The sequence below is a fragment of the Poecile atricapillus genome, chromosome 20 (assembly GCF_030490865.1).
Source record: "Poecile atricapillus isolate bPoeAtr1 chromosome 20, bPoeAtr1.hap1, whole genome shotgun sequence".
Lineage (NCBI taxonomy): Eukaryota > Metazoa > Chordata > Aves > Passeriformes > Paridae > Poecile > Poecile atricapillus.
In genome coordinates this window covers 4,965,741-4,993,251 of record NC_081268.1, presented here as the reverse complement: position 1 = coordinate 4,993,251, position 27,511 = coordinate 4,965,741, and the positions used below count along the sequence as shown (strand labels likewise).

The 27,511-nt window shown below is 39.0% G+C and overlaps 1 protein-coding gene across 1 annotated transcript in view; it reads right to left on the bottom strand.

Moving 5' to 3' along the window:
- MED27 (mediator complex subunit 27) overlaps positions 1 to 27,511 on the bottom strand; it is an 83,363-nt gene that overhangs the window by 44,022 nt on the left and 11,830 nt on the right. Inside the window, exon 3 of the mRNA XM_058853624.1 lies at positions 6,790 to 6,920. Coding sequence (XP_058709607.1) covers positions 6,790 to 6,920 — 131 coding nt within the window. The remainder of the gene's footprint in view (positions 1 to 6,789; positions 6,921 to 27,511) is intronic.

Here is a 27,511-nt window from a genome sequence, read left to right as displayed (position 1 = left end):
CTACCAGATATATCAACATATTAGAAGATTAAATCAAGATTAAAATGTTTAAAAGAATTGTATTTCTAAAGATGCACAGAGCAGCAAAGTTCATGTTCTGTATCTGGTATCTACACAGGTTACAAAGCATCTGTAAAGTCCCAAAGTTAACATGATACATAACCCAAGGGAACAGCACTGAAAACAAAACAGACATCAAGCAATTTAAGAACACCTATTCTAAAATTTACCTGTTACACTGAAATAAAATTTCAACTGGATTATCCCCCTTCTGTCTTTTTTGGAGCAGAGTTTGGTACAGTACCTTTGGCTACAAGCACTGAGATGACCATTGTTATGTCCCTGGTATGTTACTGGATTTGATCTCACTGGAGTTGCCTAATTAAGCCCTTCATGAATCAAAACTGTACTGTGGAGTTTTTTCTTTCCAGCTACATTATACTGAGTGCTCAACAGTAAATACCACATAACTGAGACAGACTGCCATTACATTTAATATCAGACTGCTTCCCCACCACCACATTTAAACAAAACACACCCAAAGCAGCAGGACAAAGCAACAGCCAGTCACAGAGCTCTGAAACATTTGTCCCTGCTGCTGACACGGGCAACTGGGAACAAAGAATATCTGTCTTTAAAAGCTTAGAATCATCTCTATCCAAATGACAAGAACTGGGTAACTCATTTGTGTCACATCTGAAATTCAGAAAGGACAGCACAACACCCACCCAAGAGCTGTTCCCTTGGAAAGCTCAGTTCAAGCCAGGTTAATGATGTGTCATCACCTGGAACTGTCCCTCATCATTTGTTACAGAGATGGGTTCAGTCAAGGGAGATGCTTCCCCAGCTTTGGGATCCCAGAATGCCCGAACACACTGAAATCAGTATGGCAGTCAGGGGTAAATGGCAATACACTGCAACTCCCACTGAGACAGCTTCACAAAAGAGCTCTGCAACAGGAGTTCAACAATTTATTAAAAATAAAAAGAAAACAGCACAAAGATGTGATCCAAACCTGTGTGCACAAGACATCAAATACTAAAATTAATTGTCGAGTGACACGGTACACGGCTGCAAAGTCATTAAATTTATTCTTGTAAATATTATTGTCTTACAATATAAAGAACTAGTTTTAAATCTTTTTTCCTTTCATATAAAAGGGGATTAATTTGTGGAGCAAAAGGGTCACATGTTTCAGCAACATGTTCTTTTACAGTTCCTGTTGCACTGTCTTGCTAAAATCAAACTAAAGAATTCCATGAGAAACTTGAACAAGGATATGAAATGAGCTCCCAGTCTTGAAAGTTATTGGAAACTGATCTCTTCCTTATTAATACAATTCCCCATCATGTACAAAAAGATATCTCCATGTTCCAGAATGCAAACAGAGTTTTAATCTTTAATTATATTCTCAACCTCAGCTCTTCTGGAGAGAAGTACAGATATGGGCCCGAGGATTATTCTTTATTACATTATCATCTCTGTGGTATTTAATGAATATTGATACTTAATGCAGCTTTGCCAGTACAGGCAAAGAAGAATTTTAGAACTGCACAAAGAACTTCTGATGACTTTTCTCAAAACAGAAAATACAGTCACACACTTCACTCTTCTACTCTTGAATACTCCAGGAGGCCCAAAGCTTGGAGTGCAGCTTCTGATACTGAATTACTGCAATAAAAACACTGGCTGTTAAATAACCCCACCCCTACACCTGGTGTCACACTGAACTGAATCAGATTCATCACAGAATTTAGGTTGGAAAGCACTAACAAGTCTTTTAAATAAGTTCTCTTAAAAATTACAAAACTTCTGAAAATTTATTGGCTTAAGCATGTTTTGCCATTACCTTTAGAAAAACCTGTCTCCTTCTTATATATTGAAAATCCCTGAATTTAGGAAGCAATTACATACTGTTTATAAAACAAAATGCTGAAAAAATGCTTTCCTCCAAAAAATTCTTGGCAAAGGGCTCAGGATTTTTCCTTAATGCAAAAATGATAAATTATACAAGTTAAGTTCTAAATAATTTATTCTGGCACATCTGATGACTGGGTGTATAGTTTATATATATATATATATATATATATATATATATATATATATGTATATGTAAAAGCTGTTAAAAACAGCAACCTTTTTATTTAATACTAAATCCTTCTCTAAAAGTCAATTTGAGTATCCTGAAGAAAGCTCTTGACCAAAGCCAACAGAATCTGACAGTACTAATTATATGACAGAACTTTTAAACAGGTAAGACATTAATGCTATGACAGAACAACACTTTGACTATGCTGGTATTGAATCAAGCTCCAATAAACAGAATTTGGGATATCTGTACAGTTCTGTTCCAAATCCAGAAGAATAAATACCTACTGAGACAGGAAATTAACTTTTTATGGAATACTCTCACTATGGAGCATCTTTAGTTAATGCAGTTCTAAAAGATGTGGAAAGTATAGACTTCTTTTGAATATATCCTTCAGGTGTAGAAAGCAGATCAGAGACCTCCTCCATCTCATCCAGGTGTAGAAACCTCCAGAGACTCTAAATCCTCAAGTCTTTGTTATCTCCTAAAAGAAAAGTTACCTCCACAGATTTTTTTTTTTGCTCATTCATCAAGAACAGTATCATGGGCAGCACTGCCTTTTCCTTCATTAAAAAAAAATTAAAAATAAGGAAAAGTAATTTTGTTGGTGTACTCCTAAGAATAGAGTACAAATTTACAGAGATTTTTACTCAATCTATTGCAGTATTTTCACTGTCAAGTTAGGGCATACATCAGAGCACAAGAGATTTACAAGACAAGTTGAACAGCCTTAAAACAAAGAAGCTGGACTCTCTTTTACCCAAACCTCTCTGTTCATTGAGCCTGAAGGTGTCAAACAAGAACAAGATTTGCACTTGTTTATTGTTTATAGTGTGATTATTTCTCTAAAACCACAAAGTGACAACAAATGACCCTAAAAGGCACCATAAAGGGCAAGAGTCTCAGTACTTTTTGTGGTGATCAAGTTCTTGCTCTGGCAATTTTCTTCCTGACAGAGAAGACAGACGATTAATCTGCGAGCGCTGAGAAAGCCCCACACAACAGAGCTATCAAAATCACAGGGTTTCCAACAGAGACCCCTAAAAATTCCCATTAAAACTGACTTGACTCTTGTGTGTGCCACTGAACTCCACTGCAAGAATAAAGACAGCATCCTGGGCTTTCTCTTTTCTTCCTTCTCCAGCTCACCATGGCTCACTGCTGTTGTTTTCCAGTTGGACAGTGACACACCAGATTCTCTGCGATGCCAGCAGGGTGGTCCAGCAGCAGGAATTACCCTGAGGACTCCCTACTCTCAGCACTCCCTGAAAGTGCTGCTCCCTCAGGGTCTCAGAGACAATTTCATAACTGCAAATTTGCTTTTGACACGTGGCGCCAAGCAAAATAATACAAGATTAATTAACTGCGCCAATTACTACATTTCAAGAGGAAAAGAAAAGCTATGCCATCATTTCTTATTGTCTTTATTTATTGATTCCCAAGCAGGAACAGCCACCCTGGCTTTCAGCAGGGCTGCATGTAGACACATCCCCAGGCACTCAGAGGAGCTGACAGCTCTCAGCACTTGAGCAAACACTGCCTGAGATTCCGTAACAGAAGGAAGGAACCCGCAGCCAGATGAGAGGCATGTGAGGGAACGCATCCATTAGCACGTACAGGAGATGTCTTGTTAATAGAAGACAGAAGGAGGGACAAAGCAGGCAGAGAAAGCAGCCAGCAGTTAGTCATTTTCTCACCCAGATCATTTGGCTGGGAATGAGACACACATCAATCCAGCCTTCCTTTCTGCGCTTTCAGAGCCAGGGAAAACCAATACTGAAAAGCAAAACCGAATGCCAAAAGGCCTCTCGTCAAAACTGCTCAGCACCCTTAGAAGTCCTCAAATAACAAACAGGGAGAAAATGCAGGTTTTCCTCATAGCTGATGCATAGGGCAGAAAACTTCCATTTTCAAAACCACCTTTTGGATTCAAAACTGCTGCTCTGTTTCAGGTATTTACTAGTGAAGAATTAGAGGTTCTTGCCTCCAAACCAGAGCACATCAGAAGGCAGCCTAAGGTTGGGGAGGAAAAGGGGTGAGGACCCACCAAGAATCACTTTTGCCATCAGCAAAACCCTTTTTTCTAGCTCCTTCTGCGAGCATAAAATAGGAAGAGATGGCTGAGCCTCCAAGGCTTGGGTTTACTTTGTTTGATTGGTTTATTTTAAAAAAAAGGCATTTTGGAGGGGAAAGAAAAAAGCAGAGCAGGAACAGAGACTGAAGGCTTAAGTGAACAGTGAATCGAACAAAACTTGATTTTTCTGCTGTATCACCCCCTTTATGAGAAGACACACCATTTGGGTATATTTAGGTTGTGGAATACTATGTAAATCTCACCCCAGCAGCACAGATCAAAGACCTGGATGAACAAGAAAATTGCTCAGCTCTCACCACTGCCATAGAGAACATGTGCACAATCAGTGCAATAGCAAAAGTTACTCATGCAGTTTCTTCATGGAACAGGACTATAAATCAACAGATGCCCTCTAATACTACCTTTAACTAAAATATAGACATGTTTACTAGCAAACTTGCCATGTGCAAAATCTGCATAAGAATAAATTTGTTTTAGGAGATTCTTTGCCCAAATCATCACCTCTGATACCTCCTGAGCGAGTGTTTCCTGTGTTCCTTTGCTGGCAGAATGGATTTACTGCAGCACTGATATTCACTCCAACCCGTTCTCCTGAAATGAGACATTTTGGCATACAGCTGGTTTCAACTACTTCTGTTTAAGAAAAGCTCTAGATAGTATAGTTGCTCTGAACAACATTTAATAAACACTTGACTCATTGTTACTCAGCCCAATGACTTATCACAGAACTTAATTTTTATAGCATACATCAAAGCAAAAATAGATGAATTAATAAAGCTGGGAAAAAAAATATCCTTGAATTGCCATGGGAATATTAGGATGCAGGACGCCCTTTCAAGGAGATCTGTAGTTTTGCATCTGTATGTTTTCTTCTTTTGCATTTCATAAAGAATAAAGGGGAAAAAAACTCCACTGCATGATTCATCACTATTTGCATGAAACTACAGGAAAATCAAGATATTAAAATCAATTTGTCACACCTTTTTTTTAAAAAAATACTTTTCATAAGCCTATTTTCTAAGTCTTTTAATAATCCGCTTCTGACCTGTATTGGAAACAAGATATTGAGCCCAACAGGTATTTCATTTGCCTTAATATCACTATCATTCTCTTAAGACACACCAAGATAGCAAAGAAGAACAAATATGGAAAGGTCAAAGAGAAGCCAGAGAGGAGGAAACCAGTGACAGATAAAGGGCCAGCTCAGCAGAAATACATTTTCCCTGTGAATAATGCTGCAAGTGGTAATAAGATATTGAAACATAATTCAACTACTGCCTAAAGTTTAGCTACCACACTAAAATTTCAGTCTATCTGCAGAGCCTAGGTAAATGCACCACTGAAGGAAAATCATCTACAGATAACAAGACATATAATACTTTTAAATATGCATATTATGTATCTCACATTAAGATTTATACAGCTGCAACTGTTAAGGAACAGATTTTTTAATGCAAAAGTAGAAGTTAGCTCTTTATATGTATTTCTAGTAACTAGAGATGCCATGATTAAGAAATAAAACAAAAACCCACCAAAATACTTTAAGACCTCTGAAAAAACTGTGTTAACTGATGTAACAATATTCCAGTTCATAGACTTCTGGAGAAGGAAGTCCATTTGAAGCTCCAGATACCCCAATAAAGAAGGAAAACTAACCAGCTATTTTGTCACAAGATACCCCTGTTCCACCACACATTTCAGAGGAAAAACATCTGGTTTTCAAACTACTGCTGGAGCCCCCTTCAAACCATTCTCCTTGGTCTGATATATTGGTAAAACAATAGAGCATTTTATGGATTCTTGAATTACCAGCACTTTAAAGTTAATATACAAGGGGAAAGCTCTACTGACTCTTGATTTTTTTTCACATTTCCTTTAAGAAAAAAACCGTCTAAACACTGACCTGTGAAATCTGGTGACAACAGGGACTTTTACTATTGCAGCTACAAGGTTTTTGGTAGCACAGTGTTTATACATCAGTGACTCTTGTTTTGTGAAGAAAAGCAGGCATTTTCCACAAGCTACAAGCATGCTCAGCACAATGAACAATTGCTTAGCACTTCATTTTCTACATAATAATAATTTTCTTACATGTAACTAAATATATTTCAGGCGGTTTATTAATTTATAAGCCTTGTTGTGTACATCTCTGTGTTTCTGGCATCACTACACACAGGCTGCTTAAAGTGTTGATACTCTCTGTCCTCAAACAGTTTCTAAGTGTCCTCATAATTGCTTGTCACCTGTAAAAGAGGTTTAGATCCGATGCAAAATCAACATATGGTGAACAGATGGACTCGGAACAGACATTTGCCGAGAAAGTACTCACACCAAAGACTTTCTGCCTTCAGTCTTTTAGGACCTTCAGAAAAGTCCTACTTGAAGCTCCAAGTCACAACAATCAGGTGAACATCATTCCTCAATGACAAGCTTGTGTTGCAAAAAGTTTTTTAATGACCTGCTACAAAGAGAATGTGTACGGAACAAAAATGCAAGCATGAAGTTGCTTAGTATGATAATTGAAAATTAAACCAAAAGACCAATAAGTTAATAAGAAATATTCCACCCCCAGCATGGAAACTCTTCCAAATATTCCATTACTTACTGAGGAGGCAGGACAAGAGTTGTTGGCTGGGCTTTTGGTCTGCGCTTTGCAGAGACTCCCATCTGGTTGGCCGAACGTTTCAGAGACTGCTGATTCAAAAGGCCAGATGCCAACCCAGCATGGTACTGCAACTGGAGAAGAAAAAACATATATATATATATATATATATATTAAAATACACACCACTGCAGTACTGTGTCTGTGTCAGACCTCTGCTACCTGTGGCACCTGATTCAAATTACAACCAGTCAGGAAATTAATATGTGGTATTTCAGATCTATTGCTTGGTGGAAGACAATAGGGACAAAAGCACATGGAAAAAGTCTGCTGTGAAATGGGTATGAGGAGCAAGTTATGCATTAGGGCAAGTAAGATGATGAATCAAGGACTTCCTCTCAAGTCTAACTCTCTTGAAATCTGGGCTTGCTTTTAAAAATTGTGCCCGTTTCTCCTCTCTAGGGACTAAACATTCTCACTTTAGGAAGAAGAAAAAGAGGAAGACAGATGCAACTCTTCCACAATATAAACTAGCTTTTTAGAAATAACACTCATCTTTTTCTTCTTAAACATAGAACTACAAAACATTTGCAAAGGAGTCTCTACCACTGCAAAGAAAAATCTTGCTTTTAAAATACCTGCTCACACATCTCCACAGCACTGCAGAACAATTCACATTCAGTACCTTTCTCCTTGAAACTTTTCTTTTCCTTGCCAATAAAAGACAAATTTCTGAAGGACACAACATGAATCCGCAGGATTTTGAGTGCACTCCCACAGCTCTCAGATTTAAGAACAGCTAGCGGGCTCTGCCTGTCCTGCAACCACCTCCAAGTGCAACAAGTTCTCTAGGAACATTTTCAATTACATTCTGAGTTCCCCATTTTTGAACTGGAAGGGGGAGGAAGATTCAGTGTCATACAAATGCTATTTCCTGCATCATTCCACTACCTGGATCTGTGTGTCCATTACATTGTCTAAAGATTTGTTCTGAAAAAGCTGAATTGTTTCACACATGAACATCTCTAACCCCATGATATGCACATAAAAAATGGGTTATGCTCATGAAAGTATGATTTTAAAATGTTCAGACAATAAAGTGGTCTTAGACCAAGCTGTTCTACAGGGGCTGAGTGAAAAGGAGGGAAGCAAAGCTTGGAATGATGCACTCAAAACCACCTGTGGACAGGAGTGAAGCACTGCCCTGAGCCAGTTTGACTGAGATGTCACTGCTCAGATGTCACATCCAGAAGGATTTCTAACAGCCCCCTGGTTCCCTTGGCTGCTTTGCCACGTGAGTTCAGCAGTGGCACAACACAAAGACACATCACATTCCTAATGGGAAGAGAGCTGTGCTCTGCCAGGGAAGGAGGGGGTTTTATTGCCCCAACCAATGGATGTTGCTCAAATTTGTTTTTCTCCGACAGTTTTCTGAAATGAAAAAAAATCAATGAGAGAGATGGAGGCTCCATGTTTGAAAGGTGATGTTTCAGTGTCAGGGGCTTAGTTTTCAATCTTCACTACCTGAATGTGCAGGGAGTGCAATATGCAGGGAATTAAAGGCAAAGACAGCTCTGGCAGAAGAGCCCTCTGACTCCAGGAATATGCTTTTCCTTTTGCTTCTTGCACCTTTTTGTGCTGGTGACACCATTAACTGATGTTCCCTGTGCAGGTATTTCAGGTAGATAACATTATTTGGACACTTGCTCAGAGATGGAAGTAATCAGCGGTATTAATCAGAGATGGATTTTAAAGGTAATCTCTTAAAACCATTTCATAACCTCCCAGCTAGTGACATTAAGTGGTCAGGCACTAAAGAAACAACCAAAAAATTACAAAAGGGATAAAAAAGAAATAGATTCTAAACCACAATTTTGTCCTTCAAGGCTCACTCCCAAGTGATTAAGTTATTTTTATTAATTTTAAGTATTTCTTCATAATTTACCTTTGCTCTTAGGAATGCAGGTCCAACTGTCAAAACCTGTAAGGGCCATTAAATATTTACCAAACCACCTTTATAATGGGAGAAAAGGTCAAAGTTAATAAAACTGACAGGCAGCTTCTGTCCAGCTTGATTTATACATTATTAAAGCATCACACACTGTACTGCACAGAGTGCTCTCTTTTTTGGGGACAGGGGGTGTTCACTGAAGGGATCAGGAAATTGTTTCTTAATCATTTTTCTGAGGAGCAGAAGCAAGACTGAAAACAGTGCCAAAGGAGGATCACAAGTATCAAAACTATGGCCAGGAGATTCAGGATAATACAGGCGCCTTTCAGGTTCCTTTTCCTCTTACAAAATAAACATCTTTGTCTGCCAGCATTGACCATGAGAGAAAATCTCAGCTAAAAACACACCAATCCCCCCAAATTTTTGCTTACTAACAAGAGAATGCAATTTCCAAATACATTCTCTCCACTTTAGGGAAAAGTGCTGAAATGCAGTGTCAAAGGACTCTGTGAGTGCTAAAAGGCTCTTGCAGGGTGGGACAAATGATGGGACACAAATCCTTTTTGGGGTTAATGAACACACAGGAACTACATGGAGCTCAAGGAATCCTGAATGCAGAGAATGTTGGTGGCTGGAAGAACACTGGGGAGAAGGTTGTGGGCACACAGCTGGAGATGAGACAGGGGGTGACAGAGCTGGACCAGCAGAGCTGATGTGTTCCAGAACCTCTGGGGGATCTGAGACCCCACAACCCAGAGCAGCCAAAAATCACAGAATCGCTGATTGTCAAACCTGCCCTGCCCAGTGCGTCCCCAACAACATTCCCAACAACCTCCCCTCTGCTTCTGACACCAGTGAAACCAGCAAAAAGGTGAATTCTCATTGAAATAAGCACTGCTGCAGCACTAGGTAGTTGTGCAAATCATTCCCCTATTAGCTGCAAAGGAATTCCCCATCACTACTGCATGCTTTGGGGAATTCCACCTGGCTTGTGTGAGGCTAAGCTTTCCCTAATGAAATATTTTTCTGCATAATATCAATAAGATTGATCCGTTTTCTCCAATACATGCAGATGAAACAGAAAATCTATTTCAGAAAACCAAGAAATCAAAACCAGCAACAACAAAAATCAATTTACAACATTTAGCAGCCAGGATATACCCCAGTGTGAACTTGTATAGGTTTATAATGAATCTCATGATAGTTGATACTTTTCCTAAAACTGCAGTTCCAAGTAGATGTGTGAATTCTACATTTTAAAATCAAAAGTGACTCTTCTTAGGAATGTAGAAAAGCTACTGAAAATAACACTTCAATATATACAAAAGCTTTACATGAAGCTAAATAAAAACAGAACTTGGATTACTTTTCAATTATTTTTTAAGATCAATTATTTTTCTATGTTAATGGCCATGTGGCTATATTTTCTAGAACAAAATGCTATCACCAGTATTTCAGATTTTCAGTGTTCCTGAGTATATGAAAACTATATTCATATATTAACAGCTCTTAATCTTCCTCACTAAGTGAAAAGCATCAACAGAGAAAGCACTTGGGAGTCACTTTTCTCACAGCTGTAATCGTAAGGAGGGCAATTTCTTCATCTACATAAGATGTCTCTGGCTTTCACAGGAACTATTTAAACAAAAAAAAGAGGTATGTTAAAGAATTAAAGATCTGATTTAGCACTGAAAGCGTTAGTATTTTTAAAGAAGGTAATAATATAATATCTTTTCCTTACTCTACCCCAGTGACTGTTCTTACGCGAAATAAGATAACGCATGTTCTAAAACAATGAAAATAACCAAAAAGAACCTTCCCATCCCTCAAAAATACTGCATTGTGCAGATGATCTTTACAATTTGGAGCAGACAGAAAACTTCTGCTACAGCCAGAACCGTGCAGGAAAGGCCCCTTTGTTCAGCTGACCATGTTACAGGTTTCCATCTTAGCCTGTAGGGTTACTCTGCAGAGAACGTTATGAAACCACAAACATGGGCACAGTGCTGATTTAAAACTTTGAAAACTAAAGCTTCATCATTAGAATCAAGCTTGGTCTAGAGGTCTTTAGTTTACATAATTCATGGGCTGGAGATTTTGCATGTGCTGACTGCTGCCCAAACAAGTGAATACACTGCACATAACGACAAGGCCACCTGAAGTTGCAAAAATCAGTTGAAAGAAGGCAAGAATCAGGGGAAAAAAAAGAATAAGAGAAAAAGAAAATGGTAATCATTTGGAGTATTAGCAACTGATCACATCAGCTCACAGCTGCATATTACATCTACATTTTGCCAGTAATTAAAGCTTTCTAAGCACTAACACTTTAAAATGTGAAATCAGAAGAATGATTTTCTTTGTAATCACATTACCCTGTTATTTCTTCCATTCTTATGTAAATACTTAGTAATCATATATATAAACAAAAAACCGTTTTCTCAGATCTAGGTAATGTAAAGTTTACTTCCATTCCTCTAAGGAATGCCTTTTAGAGAGGTGGTTGACAGATACTCACCTACTGTGGCATTTTCTGTAATCCTGGTGAGCCACATTTGCCTCCCTCAGGATGCACAGTGCTCTGCCCCTCATCATTAAACAACTTCTCCCTTGCAGATGAAAAGGGATTTGTCTATTATGATAAAACTCTACTTATTCTTTTGAAAAGAGCAATGAGCAAGCAAGCAGGACACTCCCACAGTTTCATCTCTGCAAACTAAAGTAGGCAAGAGAGAAATTATACTACCTTAATTGAGATTTTTAAGCTTTTTTCAGATAATGAGGTCTGTTTGGAAATTCTCTTTTTCTCCAGACAATATTTGATCATTTTAGGACAGCTGAATTCTTGACTTGACCAAAACAGCATCAATAAGCCAAAAGAGTCTCAGGTTTCTTTATGCATCAGTTTTCCTCGTGTTGAGCTGGGCTACAGGCTTTTCAATTAATAGGAAAGCTAGACAGTGTGTCTTTGCTCTATTTTACTATTTAATTAGGACACTTTATTCTATTTTTTTAAAAGCATTTATGCCCCCCAAACACTTTCCAGTCCATAAGAATATTTAAGCAAGAAACACCAATCCATGACAGGAATAAAGTCTGCTCCCATCCCATTCTTTTTTAAATCCCTGTGCAAAAGTTATTACACCTTTTGCCAAAAACTCTGATCTGACTAAACTGTGACAATAATGAGCTCACACTTCTCTTACTCTCATGCCTGGGCTGGGTCTTGCATTGCAGTGAGATGCCACAACCTCATCCTGGACAATAAACTGGGATATGGAGCAGGTTGGGAACATCAGCCCTGCACAGGACTTCTCTCTTAGGTCTCCCTCCTCCCTCCCCTCCTGACCTAGGCAGTTCAAAAAAAAGCTGAGATATTTTTATTTATTTATATAATGAGACAATAGTAGGAAATGTATTGATACTCATGCCTGTTTCTTTTAATGTCTTGTCTTTGCTACAGGTTTTATTCCATTGTTTCTGAATTCATATTTTTGCTGAGAGTGCTGTTTTAATTAGTGTCAGATTTCAGCTCTAAAGTGTGTTCTTCCCATACTTTTCTATCGAAAACACTGAAGTTCTGTTGATGAATGACTGCTGATGAATGTTCCCTCACTCCAATACTGCTTGCAAGTTTTTGGCTTTTAACCATGCAGAGATAGCAAATCTCGTGGCACTTGCTTCAAGGAATTGGTCAAAACTTCAGCATCTGCATCCTTGCTGCCAACAAAATGACCTGCACTGTTCCAAGCCTCCACAAAAGCCACTACTTCTCCTCCACATTTTTAAAAAATGTTCTGGAATCCATTTAATAGTTACAGAAGTGACATATTCTCACCTTTTGGATAATGACAACACAGAGGGACACCACACAGCCACCAGGCTGAATTTTAAAGGGATCTAGTGTTTGAAATGGATAAAGAGGCAGAGTAATCATAATCTAGGGTTACAAGCTACTTTATTTACTCTTTAGAAGAATAACTGTATTTTATGCTTAAAATGTTTATACCTCCAGGTATTCTGAAGGGTTTGAACATACATATTTACAGAAAGATAACTAAATGAACTGGCATTTATTTTGTTGTATGCAGCTACAGCATAAACACATAACAGAATTACAAAAAGCAAAGTAGAATTATTACATTGTGTTCTGCATCTAAATGACAAAATAAAACCAGGTACAGTAATAAACAGCAGCATTTTCAAGTAATCCCAAGCTGAAGGCAGGTGGTTGGTACAGAGGTTGTCCAGAATAGGTAAATGGTCTCAGTGTCACTGTGTGGGGTGTATTCACAATTGCGTGTTCCTTTAATGGACTTCATTAAAGTCTAAAGACCCAAGAAGTGCACATGATCAATATCTGACAGAAAATCCTAATTCCTTTTTGACAGAAGCATTATCTTTGTATAGGACAAATAATGTGTAGTAGGGGAAAGCAATCATTAAACTCCAAGATAAGGACACAGTACCTTCCCCCAGAGCTCTGTGCTCCCTTTAACAGCCACCAGAACTCTGGAGACACTGCTCTCCTGCTAAAATTAGTATTTTCTAAAGCCCTAGACTAAATCTTTGGTGTCAGGGGCTCAGCTGGCAGCTATGTCAGTATGAAGAATGACCTGCTGCCTCTGTGACAGGGGGTGCTCAGGTGCTCAGATAAGAAATGGGAAGACACTTTAAGCCCAAATGGGAGAATAAAGCGCTGCAATCAGGTACAGAAACACTCCCCAAACTGCCCAGCACCATGCCATGATTTGCAGCTCTGGGGGTGGCCTTTACTGCAGCAAACAAAGCACTTTACAGACAAACCAAGAAATAAATACTCTTCAATAAAATGTCTACATGGTGCAGCTTATGTAAATCCAACCAGTACAGTGCACAATCAAAGGGGATACAGGCAGTCAAAGCAGAAATGAAGGAAACCCATTAGTGGGTAAGCAGTGGAACAGCAATAACAACACCCAGTACTTGTGCTGCTGATTTATTCTTTCCCTAACCCATTAAATTTAATTATTTTAACTTCTGTTAAATGCCTTCCCTTAACTTTGGTCACAATCATTAAAATGCCCAATATCTTTAGACTTTAGGCAGATATCCATTCTGAGTATCTGACAGCCCAGCTGAGGGTTTTCCTGCCAGCACAGGGAAACCTGGCTTTCCTTAGTGGCTTTCCTGAAGGAGAAATTGGAAGATCACAACTGCAGAGAGTCCATCCCAAGGCTCTGCCAAGCTACACCAGACACTACCACTCTCTTCCGCTCGAGGTGACCACCCCACTGCACACCAGCAGAAGGGGCTGAAGGAATATTGTTTAAACTGAGCTGAGACTGCCAAATTAGGAGCTAATTCTTCCTTAAACAGTTTCTTTTGCTAATATCTTTCTTTACATTTAGCAGGCAGAAGCAAGGCTGCAGGGGATGCTGATTTCCAGCCCACTGGCGACAAGCAATTAAAGCTTGAAGCTGGAGAATTCTGGAACAGAATGCACGAGGCCTATTTCCCTGTAAGAACATTCCTACTATAGCTGCAGAATATTCATGACCAGATTAATTTATCCACCTTTTCTAGACACTATAAAGTAACCCACAGAAAATATTCATCCACAAGTAAGAGCAAATCTTAAAGGTCACTGTTACCACTAGTTTGAGTAAGAGGTTTTAACTCTTGTCTTTGCCATGTAACACCAAACCCTGGAATCAACACAGGTGTCTGGAACTTCTGAAACATCAGGTTAAAAGATACTTTCAAGTTAGACATCCAAAAAATAAGTAGACATTTATAAAGATTTAGGCAAATTATTTCTTTAGACATCAAAGAGTTAAGTTATGAATGCTTTTGGGAATGCAAAAAGAATCTATCAGGTTTGATTGATAGAAGTGTAGCTTTTAACTAAGACTGAAAAAATGGAAGACTGGCAACATTCTTTTCCAGAATAATATGCTTCCTCTGCTTTTTTTCAGCATAGTGCACATAAATCAAAGAAATGTTAAAGAGGCCCATACATCACAAACTGGCATTTCTAAACTATTTACAAAATCTGTAATAGTCAAAAGGATGGAAAACATAAAAGTGTGACCAGCAAAGTTCCTGAAAGAAAAAGAGGCAGCTCTACCATCCCAGCAGGGTAAAGGTTGGAAACTCTTGATTGTAGACTCTAAAACCATTAAACCAAGACAATCCTGATAATGCAGGGTTGCAAAAAGTAAACAGGATGGCGTTATCAGACAAATGTGGTGTCAGCTAGACAGACCAGAGCACTGAGTGCCACATCCAGGGATGGTGACTTCATCTTCCAGGTCAGCCCCTTCCAGTGCCCAAGCACCCTTTCTGCAGAGAAATCCTTCCCCATGTCCAACCTGAACCTCCCTGGCAAATGCTTTAAGGAGGTTTCAAGTACAAAAGCAGGGCTGACCTCACTGCAGAAGCCCCAGAAACAGCAGGAGCTCCAGTGCTGAGCTGTGTGTCCATCCCACTTTGCCATCTCCACATCTACACATACAACTGATTTCAACAGGTTTTCCTCAGCAACTTTTACAGATGAGAATCCCATCTCCTGTTCTGAAAGGAAAAAAGTGGATTATGGAAAGTTTATGTGTCCATCTGTTGGAGATGTCACACTCTGACTAGAGAGTGCAAAAAGCACAGAGATGTTTTACAACCAAATCCCAAACTTACTGTAGTCTGAACGAGCCATATGCTTTGCAAAAAAACACCTCTTTTGCTACACATTTTTTTGCCACAGCACAAAGAGTAACAGTTCGAAAGCTGCTGTAATCTTTATTTCTGAAAATAGATCACATATTCTTACTCTCATCTGCCACACTTGGGTGAGTTACTGATCAGATAGCAGAAAAACAAGGAAATACTACTCTGGGAAATGCCAACTGAAGACACTGTGCACTGCAAGGAGTTATCTGCAGCTACAGCCAAGGGGCAGCTCAGAGAGCCCGGGACTGGGATGATGCACAACAGAAGGTTTGGTGCAATGACACATGAAATGCTTTTACAGTTTCCTCTGTTGAAGACTTGCAGTGGGAGCATTTGAGATGAAGCTGGGGGCCCTCAGAAATATCTTTAGGAGTAAAACAAATGGAATACACTTCATCCTATTTCCATGGGAGCTTATAATGATATTATAATTAACTCAATTACACCACAAGATTAATAGCCTTTAAAATGCTCCCAGTCATTCATTACAGGCCTAATTAAAACTCTTTTTTGGTGCTGAGCCAGCAAGAAATATGAAATTACTTGCTAGCAACCATATAGAAGTATACAAGGTATTATCTTTACTGTGCTGGTGTTTCCATGGTCGCAATTCAGTGAGAAGTTTGTGTTTGGGCTGTTTGGTATTTTTTTAATATCAAAAATAACAAGAAAAAAGGACAAGATCCACTTTAGAGGCTCCAACACCTGCAACAGCATATCAACTCACTACAGCTAAACCAGTTTATTTCTAGTTTTGCTGCAACAGTTCAGGGCTTCTACAATAGCAGATGCCTTTCCTCCCACACATCAATTAATTTGCAAATGCGCTCAGGTTGTAGAAATAATGAAGTGCTGAATGCTTCTCTATTGACAAGTTTTGCTGTCAGGAGGTGGATGCTGTAGGCGAGGTGCTAAAATCCGCTGCTTCTCTCTGCATGCCAAAGGAAAGACACACAAACTTGGACATGAAACTTATTCCACAGCTAACAGGGCACATCAATTACTTTATTTACTCCTCTCTTGCTGGAACCAAAAGGATGACATCCTCTCCAAAAGTTTTTTACTGTATTTATTTAGGTATTTATAACACACCATTTTACAGAGAGGTGGGAGGTTTTGTGCTGACCCAAGAAACATTGTATATTTGAGGAGAAAAGTAGTATTTTTCATGTATTTTTAGGCATGCTAAAAAAGTTACATTAAAATTGAGATTACAAATGAAGAATTCCGTATCTAGGAAATGCTTCATAATGCCTGTGCAATCTAAATCAGTCTGCCTGTGCTAAGGATTCAGACTTTCATTATGTGCTTCCTTCCAGACCTCAAATTACCACAGTCTGCAGGAGCTCATGGATGAAGAGGCAGTTACTCAGCATCGTTTTCATGCACAGAATGTTATTTGCAGGATCTCACACAATGCCCACACTTCTCCTCTCAGATGCCTTCTACCATATTTTCCTCCTTTATCCAGCTTCTTTACAAATACTGTTAACAGTATTCAGAATTCTTATTCCACTCAAGCTGGGTGTGGATCTGAGGAATTTCAGATTTTTAAGAACAGTGAATGTTTTTACTCCTTACTATATTTGTAGTAGAGTTTCCATAGATAATGACTGCAGTCAGGTGCTGAGTAAGTTCTTGAAGCAGCCAGAGGAGGCTTTCAGCCAGGTCGTGGCAAGGTTGGAATCTCTACCCCCACTTCTATCACTTGAAATGAAGGATCAGCCTGGAGCAGCTCATTGTAACTTTCTGTTTGGACCAGCCACTAATTGGAAGTAAATGACATCTTACCAGACATTCTTCTGAAAGCAAGTTAAAAACAGAGATGCTGAACTTTCAGATCCAAGGAAGGCAAGTCCTAGACTATTGCCCTCCAATTCTTCCTATGCCTAATTACCACAGGTGTTTAAACCATCCACCTCAGTAGCAGTCCAAATTTCTTAAACTTTTATTTTCAATTACAGTTTTTCTTTTGCTTGCTATAATGAAGAACCCTCTCACCCATGTTCCCCCACCAGCAGATGTTAGTAAAAAGCAGGTGACCCATCCATTATCTTTTCTCTCATGAGTGGAATAAATTGACTTGCTTGATCATACAGAAGGAGGACAGGAACCCAAATGCTTCTGGCTCAGTTCACATGTCTCTCAACTAGAAAATCCCGTATTAATGAGCACTAGACAAATGGTAACTAGGTAGTTTTACAATTAAAATTATGTTTAAAACCATTTTCAAGTGTTAATAACTGAAAATGTTATTAGCAAAGGTACTAACAGGTAAGGAAATTTGCTGTTATAAATGATGATTTTCTGCTTTTTAAAATATGCCATTTTCAAACTGACCTTGTTCCTTTTAAATTTTTATAGCATCTTCAGTTCCAATTTGAGATTTTCATATGGGGTAGGCAAGCCTTTTTATGTTCTGTATTAAATGCAAGACACCTCCTTGGAATGATCTGCAATATTAATAATATAACAGTACCAATTTCAGGAGCAGCACTGTAGCATCAACACATGCATACCTACATGAATCAAAATTTAACCATGTACATCATGGTAATCTTTAATATATCACAAGAAAAAAAGCAGTTCTAAGGCAGCTCAAAGACAATTTGAGATTTCCTCTTTTGCCATACAAACACATGACCTTGTCATGCCTCACAAGGTAACACCGACGTAGCTGATGCAAGAAAACATATGCTTCTCTTTACTGGGCTTAAAATAGGAACAGAGGGGAAGGAGAATGATACTCAGGGCCAAACCCAGGCTTCTGAAGACCAGACTTGCAGCTGTCACTGTACTGAGCAAAAAACATCCCCACCCACACAAGCCCTACAGGATTCCTAACACCGACTGCCACTATAGAATCGGGAAAATACTTTCTGGAAATTACAAACATTAGAGATTCATTACTTAGCTAGGAATTTGTACTGGTGCTATCACAGGGTTTTAAGACTTGGAGATTGAGCCATTTTTATGTTGCTGTGGGACACAGCTAAAGCCACAGGAAAATAGAAATTATTCTTTTTCATGGATTTCAAAGGAGATCGACATATATTTGATTTTCCATGCACTGGCTGTCTTGCAGGCACTCATCAACAATCCAATTACCACTTAAATGTTGGCCATCTAGCCCACAGACATTTCAGATCCTCATTTAAACCTGGACATACCGTATTTCTGTATCTTGATAATCACTATGAAAATCCTACCAGATCAAAGCCCAGCAGTTTATCAGTACCTCAGTTCAAGGCACCAAGTAAACACACATTCCTCTCACTGCTCTGTGGACTTCATTACTAATGAAGTAAAAATTTCAGACATCAATCTATTGCTTCAGATGGCCACCATCAGAAAAATAAACACAAATGTGACTGCCCACAGTGGCTCATCTGGCACATTCACTGGAAGGTAAATTAAAAGCACTAATGAACAGAGTATGACAAGCCAGGGAATAACATTGGAATAGAAAATGCATCTACACAGCTTCATTCAACCAAGGCTGTGTTTCCTCCCTCAATCATAAGATAAGTATCAGTGATTGTTTTAACTACTTCACCCATCACTGCTGAAGGCCAAGCTGGTTACAAGACCCTACTGAAGAAACAAACACTACTGGCCTTTTCTTCTGAATGTTCCCCAATACCAAGAGAAAAATGAAAGGGGAGAAAATACAAAAAAAAAAAAAAAAAAAAAAAAAAAAAAAAAAAAAATCATCACAGTATTAGTCTCTTGTACCAAAATTCCAGCATCACCCTATTGTGCACTGGTACCAAACTCATCCTATTGACTGCTTCCCATAAAAACCTCAATGCATCCCATATATATGGTTTGCCACCTTCCAAAGCTTGCCAGTCCTGAACAGCCACAGAATACTCTATTATATTCTCACTTATTCTTCTTTTCCTCACCTCAAAAAACAAAGTAACTCCTTCTCCAACAGGTCTCAGCTGGCCAGAAGCAAACTCCCTAGGGAGCTGAGCAGGGAGCCCATCACTGCAGTACTGTGGGTGCAGAACATTGGAAAACCACTGGAAGTGGGAATGTAAAAATGCATCATACATGTAAGAAAAAAGAAAACAAAACCCAAACCTGTATTTTTGGTCTTGAAGACAGACAAGGAAATTACATTCAAAAAAACCCACTGCAACTGCTACATTACAGTTACAGCTGGAATTTTATATTACAAATACAGTTGCAAAGCAGACACGAGCTGATAAATTCAGCATTAAGTTTTTTGAAAGTATTCTCAACTCTTCAGCAGTGCATGTACTTACACAACCAAAAAGGATCTTTCTGTACGAGCTCATAGCACCAGCAATATGACAAACTGGTGTGCATTTAAGGAAACTGGGGAGGTGGGGGAGCGAGACACTGCTTCTCACAAACGGTAATTTTTGAACTTGTTTCCATCACTTCTCCAGCTACAAAATCTTTTTTAACGAGGACACTACCTACCTACCTCACAAAGTTTATTTTATCAAGCCAATAATTCAGCAACATGAACAACTGACAATTCACTCAACTCTAGTTTTTCCCTGAGGCGTTCACAAAAACATAAAAGAGCAAGGAAAACTTAAAAATGGTGTTGGAGAGCTGAAGCCTTGCTGGCGGCACGCTGAACAAACAGGAACAATTGAAAGCTAAGGAGCAGTCAGTAATTTATACTACTGAGTCCAATGCCTGGACAGAAAGGAGAACAGATGGCTCTGCAATATGGAGATGGCTCCATGAAAAGCAGTCGGCACAGGGATGCTGCAATAGCTCAGCAGCAATAGTTTGCCTGGCTGTAACAGCCACAGCAAACCAAATTCCATCATTTCAGAGGATAAAACAAAAGAAAAGTAAATGAGAGTAGAAGAAAACAGAAGTTCTTATTACAGTTGGCCTATATTCCATGATAAAGCGTGGGTTCCTTCAGAGTTTTTCCAAGAGTCCTGCACAGGCAGTTCTGTGCAAATAAATGAGCTCCATCCACCCGGCAGGAGCAGCACTCCTCTTCCTGTCCCGGCCCCCTCCCAGGAATTCTGCATCACACCAAACGTCTCTGAACGTCAGCTATTTAGTTCTACTTTTAGCTCTGCTTTAAATAAAAGTGTGTGGAGTGCAAGCTGCATAATGAAGGCTCAAAACCATGGAAATGGCACAGACTGCACCGGGCAGCATTACCAAGCTGAGGGGGCTTTAGGGTTTGTTTTTCTTTCTGGCAGACTTATTTACAATGAACAAAACCAAAATTTTCAAGAAGTTCCCAGCTCCATGCTGGAGGAGACAAGAAGCTGGTTCCAAATGGAAATGGCCCTGTGTTTGAGCCTTGAGGACATACCCAGAGGCAATGGCAGAGAACACATCACCAAACACATCAACACAGGAAGAGCGGGCGAAGGAGTTCTTGACAAATGCGTAAGGACCTCAGACTAATTTTTTTTTAAGTATTGCATTTCAAGGCCATCGTGACTAAGCAATATACCAGTTATGCAAGAACTTAAAATAAGCTAAAAATCTAGCACAAAACTTTTCAGAAAGGCCAAAACATTACAAACTCTTTGACCATAAGAACCTCTTAAAATAAATATATACCCACTATGGAATCAGAGCACAGGTGAAAGCCTCAATTTAAAGCCAAACGTAAGATCCTCCTTCCTCTGCAAGTTTCCTGTGATAAATCAGGTTATTTACAGGGCAAGCTCAGTAGCTGGATTTAGCAGAGGAAATATCATCTTGCCCTTGCACACCATGACAGGTGATGCTACTCAGCTACAGATTATGCTGACATATTCCTGTTTCACCTACAGGACTCTTTTAATTGAAAAAAAAAAAAAAAAATCCACTAAAATGAGTGTTTTACTGTAGAATATGTCCATTATTTTTTTAAAATCAAAACTCATTGACACAATTGCTGATGTTGGTAAAAGGCCTCTGCACACAGTTTCACAAATGGTTTAGAATTCAGCATAAACACACAATTGCCTGCACTTGGGGTAGGCTTGTAAAACTCAAAAGCACAAGTTTATCATCACTCTCAGGGAGTAACCAAATGTTATTGTTCTTTAAAGTAATAATCAAATAGAAAATCAAAGCAAGTTCTTCTCAAGGAAGATGTTTTCAGATATATTTGTCTTTTTCCAGGCTTAAGACCAAGACATTGTACAAGAATTAGATCAGTACCTGCATGTACAGTCCCAGCATCCTCCTGCCAGGACTGCGGACACTGGCATTGCTCTTCCCAAGAAAGCAAATATTGAGATTGATTAAACACCTTTTTTCAAATACTCTTGATAATAAAGGGATTATTCTTCCCCTTTTCTAATGGGTATCTTATTCTGGCAACTGATGGATTATATTTTAAACTGTTTCAATTCCAAGCAGCATCTGCTGCTACAATTACCAAACCGAAGAAGGGCGGCAAAGCAGTTTGATTTGAAGGAAAAACAAGAGAAAAAGGCATAACGTTTACATGACACTAACAATCCTACTGACAGGTTTTTCTGCCTTTGCAAACTTCCTTTCACTCAGAAGCATTCTTTTATAACCTGACAATTCCCTATAGCCTGAAAACTTCATGAACATGTCACAGATTCTTGTTTTCAACCTCTCTGAAGTTCCTGTAAGAATCTTTCTAAGTGACTAGTCAGGACATCCAACTGCAGATGTGAAATTAATAACTGCATTTGCAGTACCCTTCTTAAACTACTTCTGCCCTTTACAAGATTCATTGTTTCCCTAAGTACCCTTTTAATGAAGACAAACAAACATAAACAAAGGTTAAAAGAAATAAATAGATTTAAGCAACCTGCAAGAAAAGTCAACAAATCAATCAGTCAAGGCATGTTTGACTTCAGCCACTGAGAAAACCACAAAGGATGTGCTGCTACTCCAGTTTGATCATGCAAGTCTCTGAGAACTTTCCCTGGTCCATTATTTATTTAGAAAAAAAAAAAATCCTTTCCATCTTTAACATGAGAGTAGTGAACATGAGACATTAGTTTTCCAGACTTCACAGCGGCTGACAAAGCAAAACACAGACTGAATTTAGGCAGCCAGCAGAGCAAGAATCTCTGAAAAAGGGCACCTTAAATAAATGCACAATAAATGTCTCCTCAGCCCGCTCAAGCAGAGCCTTCAGCCACTGCTATATGTCCATGTCTGCTTTAAAAGCAGGTCATGGATGCTTAGAGAAAAGCCACAGCCCCTGATTTCCATCCATCTGGGAATTACATTTTGCAAGTTAGCACATATGAAAATGCACTAAGGACAGTACTCTCTGAGTTCATTTAGGCTCAGAGAGTTCCACTACAAATAACCTTCATAAAACAGTTAACATGACCTACAACAAATTTTTTGAAGGAGTGTGACTCTAAAAGAGAATCATCTTTCCACATACTGCTAACATAACAAAACTCTTTCCATAGCCTGACCATCAGCAAATATGCATTTACTAGCCATAAAAAAAAATCATAAGGTTACTCTGAAATTTGTTTGAAGATTGGCTCAAAGTATCTGCAATGCTTTACTTTCTGACTCAGGAACAGCTCCCATGCCATTAAAGTCTATTCCATTTTCAACTTTTTCTCCTCTCTTACTCCATACAAGATGCACACAAATCTATCAGTACAAGAAGAGAGCAAAACTTCACTAATAAAGTCCTATCAAATGGATACAGCAATAATATGGTTCATGAAGGAACAAAGTTTAACAGCAATGTGTTTTGGTTTATCAACCTAAATTAAATCTCTTTCCCTCCCATTAACCCCTTTTTCATTTCAAGACTCTTTTACTTTGCAGGGAAAATTAATTTTATACGAGCAGGTGAATATTCCATTCCCTACTGCTTTTAATTCATGCAACCTGCTATAGCAACACAGTTGTTCCATTTGGGCTTTTGCAAAAACTTAACAGGAAATTTATTCACGTGTGTGCAGATATTGTTACCTATTACATAACTTCGAAACACCGTATTTAAAAAACAGAATATTGCAAAGCTGTCAGGTCTCTGTGGACATTTGTGTAACACCAAGTGCAGCATAAAACAGGAGTAATAGAAAGTTCTTTTGAAGGCCCCCACACATGACAGGGGGTTCTGCAGACTCTCTGCACCTGTGCTGCTCTTTGAACGGACAGAATCTTCCCTGGGATACATCAGCTCAAGCAATTGCGTGGATTATCTAACAAGACAGCTCTCCTCACAGCTTTTCCCTGGAAGAGACATTTGTTCCTTCCAAATCCATCAGGTGCAGTGAACTCCTCTCTGCTTCAGCTCTTCCAGAGGGAAAGTATTGGTTTGGAGGAAATAACAACTAAGTAGCTCCCTCATCGACAGCAGAAAGCGAGCGCATTGACTTGTGCCCTTTCTGTATTGATGCTCTGGCTGAGTAAATGAAGATGTACAGGGGAAAAGCAAAGAGCACCACAAGCAGGTATGTGACCCAGAAAAGCACAGTAGCAACTTTATATCTTCTTCAATCTTCCTGAAACGTGATTACAGTTGACCTTTAAATCTAGTAGATCAACCAATCGATTCTGCTGGAACAACCCCGTGTGTGATCTAAGAGCATGCCCATGCTTAAAAAACTTCCCATGCCTGCCTGGCATAGTCATTTTATTTCGTTGTAAAAGTTACCAAGATTTGTCTGAATTGATTTTACTTGCAAGAAAAACACACTGTCAAAACTGCAGCATCAGCAGACACTAAAGGTCTTAGATTCCTGCAGGATGAATGCAATATCAATACAATTAGGATGTATCCATATGAGGTACACAAGAGGGATGGAAAGAAGATGTTTCTAATCTCATTTAATCCTAATGCAGCCTCAAGTCTGCCTTTTTATACTGTGGGAAAAAAATAAATACAAGGAAAATTACAAACACTCCAAAGTATTTGCCAGGCAAAACTGAATTTGGAACAGAAAATATATTTAACAGCTCTTTAGGAAGTAAAGCTTTAAAGCTTTCCCGTTGTGTTGGATGGTAGTTTTATTTCAGTTGATAAACTGTCCTTTAAAAAAAACAACAAACCTCAAAAGAGACTTCAGGATGGTGTTTGTCCATAGTGGGCTTGGAAGTGAGGACCAGCAACACCTGGGATCCTGCTCATGTGCAGTGTCTCTGTCAGACTTCTCGGAGTGCTCACTCTGTAGCACAACCCTTATTTTATAGTTAGGTATTTTACAGATGGAAAAAGACATGCACAACAAAGCCACTCACAAAACCTCATCCAGCAAGCTAAAGCCAGAGGAAAGAGGAGGATGTACAACTCCAGAGTCCCTCCAATCCCATGACAAACTTGGCAATGCTACTGCTAGCAAAATCTTCATCCTCCCCATCAGAAGTGTTTTGGGAAGTCCACGTCACACACTCGTGTTCACAGAGTCAACTACATAGCAAGATCTTTGAAGATGAAAGTTAGTAACTTTATATTACCTGCAGGGTGTCCAAAAGAACCAGAAAATTGCAAGTGAAAGTTAGCTGGTGCTTTATCAGGGACACGAGAGCTTACAGACTTGATCAGCTCTGTGATCTATGAAATTTCTACTAACAGCTTTGGAAGAAGCATCAAGCAGTGCAGCCAAACAAACAAGAAAAAAAAAAAAGAAAAGGCACTGATCAAACTGAAAATGCTACACTGAAAATTCTGAAAATACAAGATTTGACTCCAGAGTAAAACTGAAGCAGACGGCAAAGCAGAGAACTTGTTAAGTCTGAGTGCAGAGACAACTGCAGAGAAGACTCTAAATAGAACCCAACTGAAAGCAGATGGGTAGGGCAGGGAACATTAGAATAAAAAAATCTAACTAATGGTAAAACACACAGGGATGTTTTTTCTCAAAAGAGAAACATATATCCACCCTCACTGAGGGATAACCTCGGAGGGAGGAGGAAGCCATTATCTTTTTAACTGCAGCTTATCTGATACAAAAGTGACATTTTCTCTGAATGAGGAATTCTTTTTCCATAAAGAAAAGCCACCATCTGAAATGAGACAGAGCCCAGTAACACTGCTGTAGTTGAGAATGTCATGATTTCCATCAGAAAACTGTTTTGCAGAGATCAGGAACAGCTGTTTCAAACTGAATTAGACTAAAACTAGAAACAAGCTGTCAAAAACCAAAAAAGATATTTTATACATAAAATAATGTATTTGATTCAGCTGTTTTATCATGGTGGTCATCCAAGAGAGAAATAAAGTAACATTCTGAGATCCAGACGTTGTCACAAAGACTCTCTCATTTTAACAGTCTTTATGTAGATTTATTCCTTTGAGGACTTGGAATAGGAAAAATGTCAAACAGCTCATATCACAGATTCTTGAATATTTTCAAACCAGGGGCAGCTTAAAACAGCTTAAAGACACCTGAGGACTCTTGGTGCTCCAGCCCACATTCTCTGCCTCTTCCATAGCAGTAACAGGCTGGTGCAATAAGGAAAATACACTGAATTGATGTTGACATGAAAAGATTAAAATAATTCACTTTAACCCACCACTTGTGGGTAATAGCACATGCATCCAGCTCCTTTTTGTGCATGCTTGCAGATCCTGGGAGGCTTTTAGTGGGTATTTTCAATATTGATTTCCCCAGGAATTGCAGTTACATGTAATGAGAAGTAAATACATCTATTTTAGAATATACTGTAAAATGTCACATCAAGATACAATTCCTTTGTGTCTAATGGCCCATGCAGTACACAGAGCACCTTTAGTACTCTGCCACTACCAGTTACAGGAGCCTAGAGAATCCAGATACAACAACCAAATTAATCAAGACTGTGCTGGTTTTAAATAGAACTATTTGTTCCAAAGCACAACTCTGAACATCAAAGACCTCTGATTTTATTACGTGCTGTAAGATGTAGCCATTATACCCTGCTTGCCAACCAAGTCTGAGGTAATCTTGAAAATACCCTTAGCATTTCAACATGGTCATTACTTCTCATAATGATGATTCATGCTAATTCCATCTAATAAGGGTATTAGTTATTAGTGTCAGCTTGTCAGCAGATGGGCTTTTGAAGAAGAGGTTTCTGAGAACAAGCAAATTCCTGAGCATATAAAAAAATGTACACCCCAAGAAATGCATTTTTAACTCACTAGAAGACCAGGCAATCATGCAACTGCAGCCTTGCACCATTTCTCCTCTCAGATTGCTCACCCAGTCCACATTTAGGCATTTTAACTCGAGGGTTTAAGTTTTCAGCACACTCAATACAGCTCCAAAGTATAACTGAATGCTTCAGACTAAGCCAAGAACTTCGTAACACAACAAGGTAACTGCTGCTCAGGATACAGAAACTTTTGATCTTTCTGTGAAAAGATAAAACATGGGGGAAAGACTAGCATCTGGTAGAATCAATCAGTTTTCATTAAATCTTCTTTTATTAATTCAGAGGACATCTTTCCACACATACTGTAACTGAACAAGTGTCAGTGGTTAAAAGATTTATTAATGGTTTTGGTGTTTTTTTTCTTCTGCAAGAATCATTACATTCAGGCACTTAAAATTAGATTAAATGAACTGCTATAAATGCTTGGGCTGATCTTGTATCAGCAAAGGACAAGATAACATGTACTGATAAGTATCTTTATTTCCAGAACTTCAGGATTTGACAGCTCTAGTAGATTTAAATGCTAACTCATACCACGAAAACACACCAGTAGCAAATGGAGTTGGGAGTGAAACAGCTCTGAGTGTAATGATCATATTCTGATCTCTTTTCTATTTTCCTATCAATTCCCAAACCACCACCCAGATTCCAGGAGAGCCAAGGCATGGTTCTGGAACTACCTGAGCAGACACAGAGTTACACAGCCTACAGCTCTTACCCAGTAATGGTCCTTATGTCATGGTCTGTAATTTCTTCTTCACATTCTTCAGCAGTCACAAAGGCACAAAACACCACCCTTTGTCCAGAGCAGGATTACTCTTCCCTCCCAGGAAAATAAAAATCAGCCTGCACTGACCCCAAGAGACAAGAGATTTTGAAGGTCACCACAGACCCTCTGGCTTACACACCTTCAACATCAGCAGAGCAGTATTAACTCCTCCTGAACAAAAAACTGCTGTGACCTTTCTGCCAAAT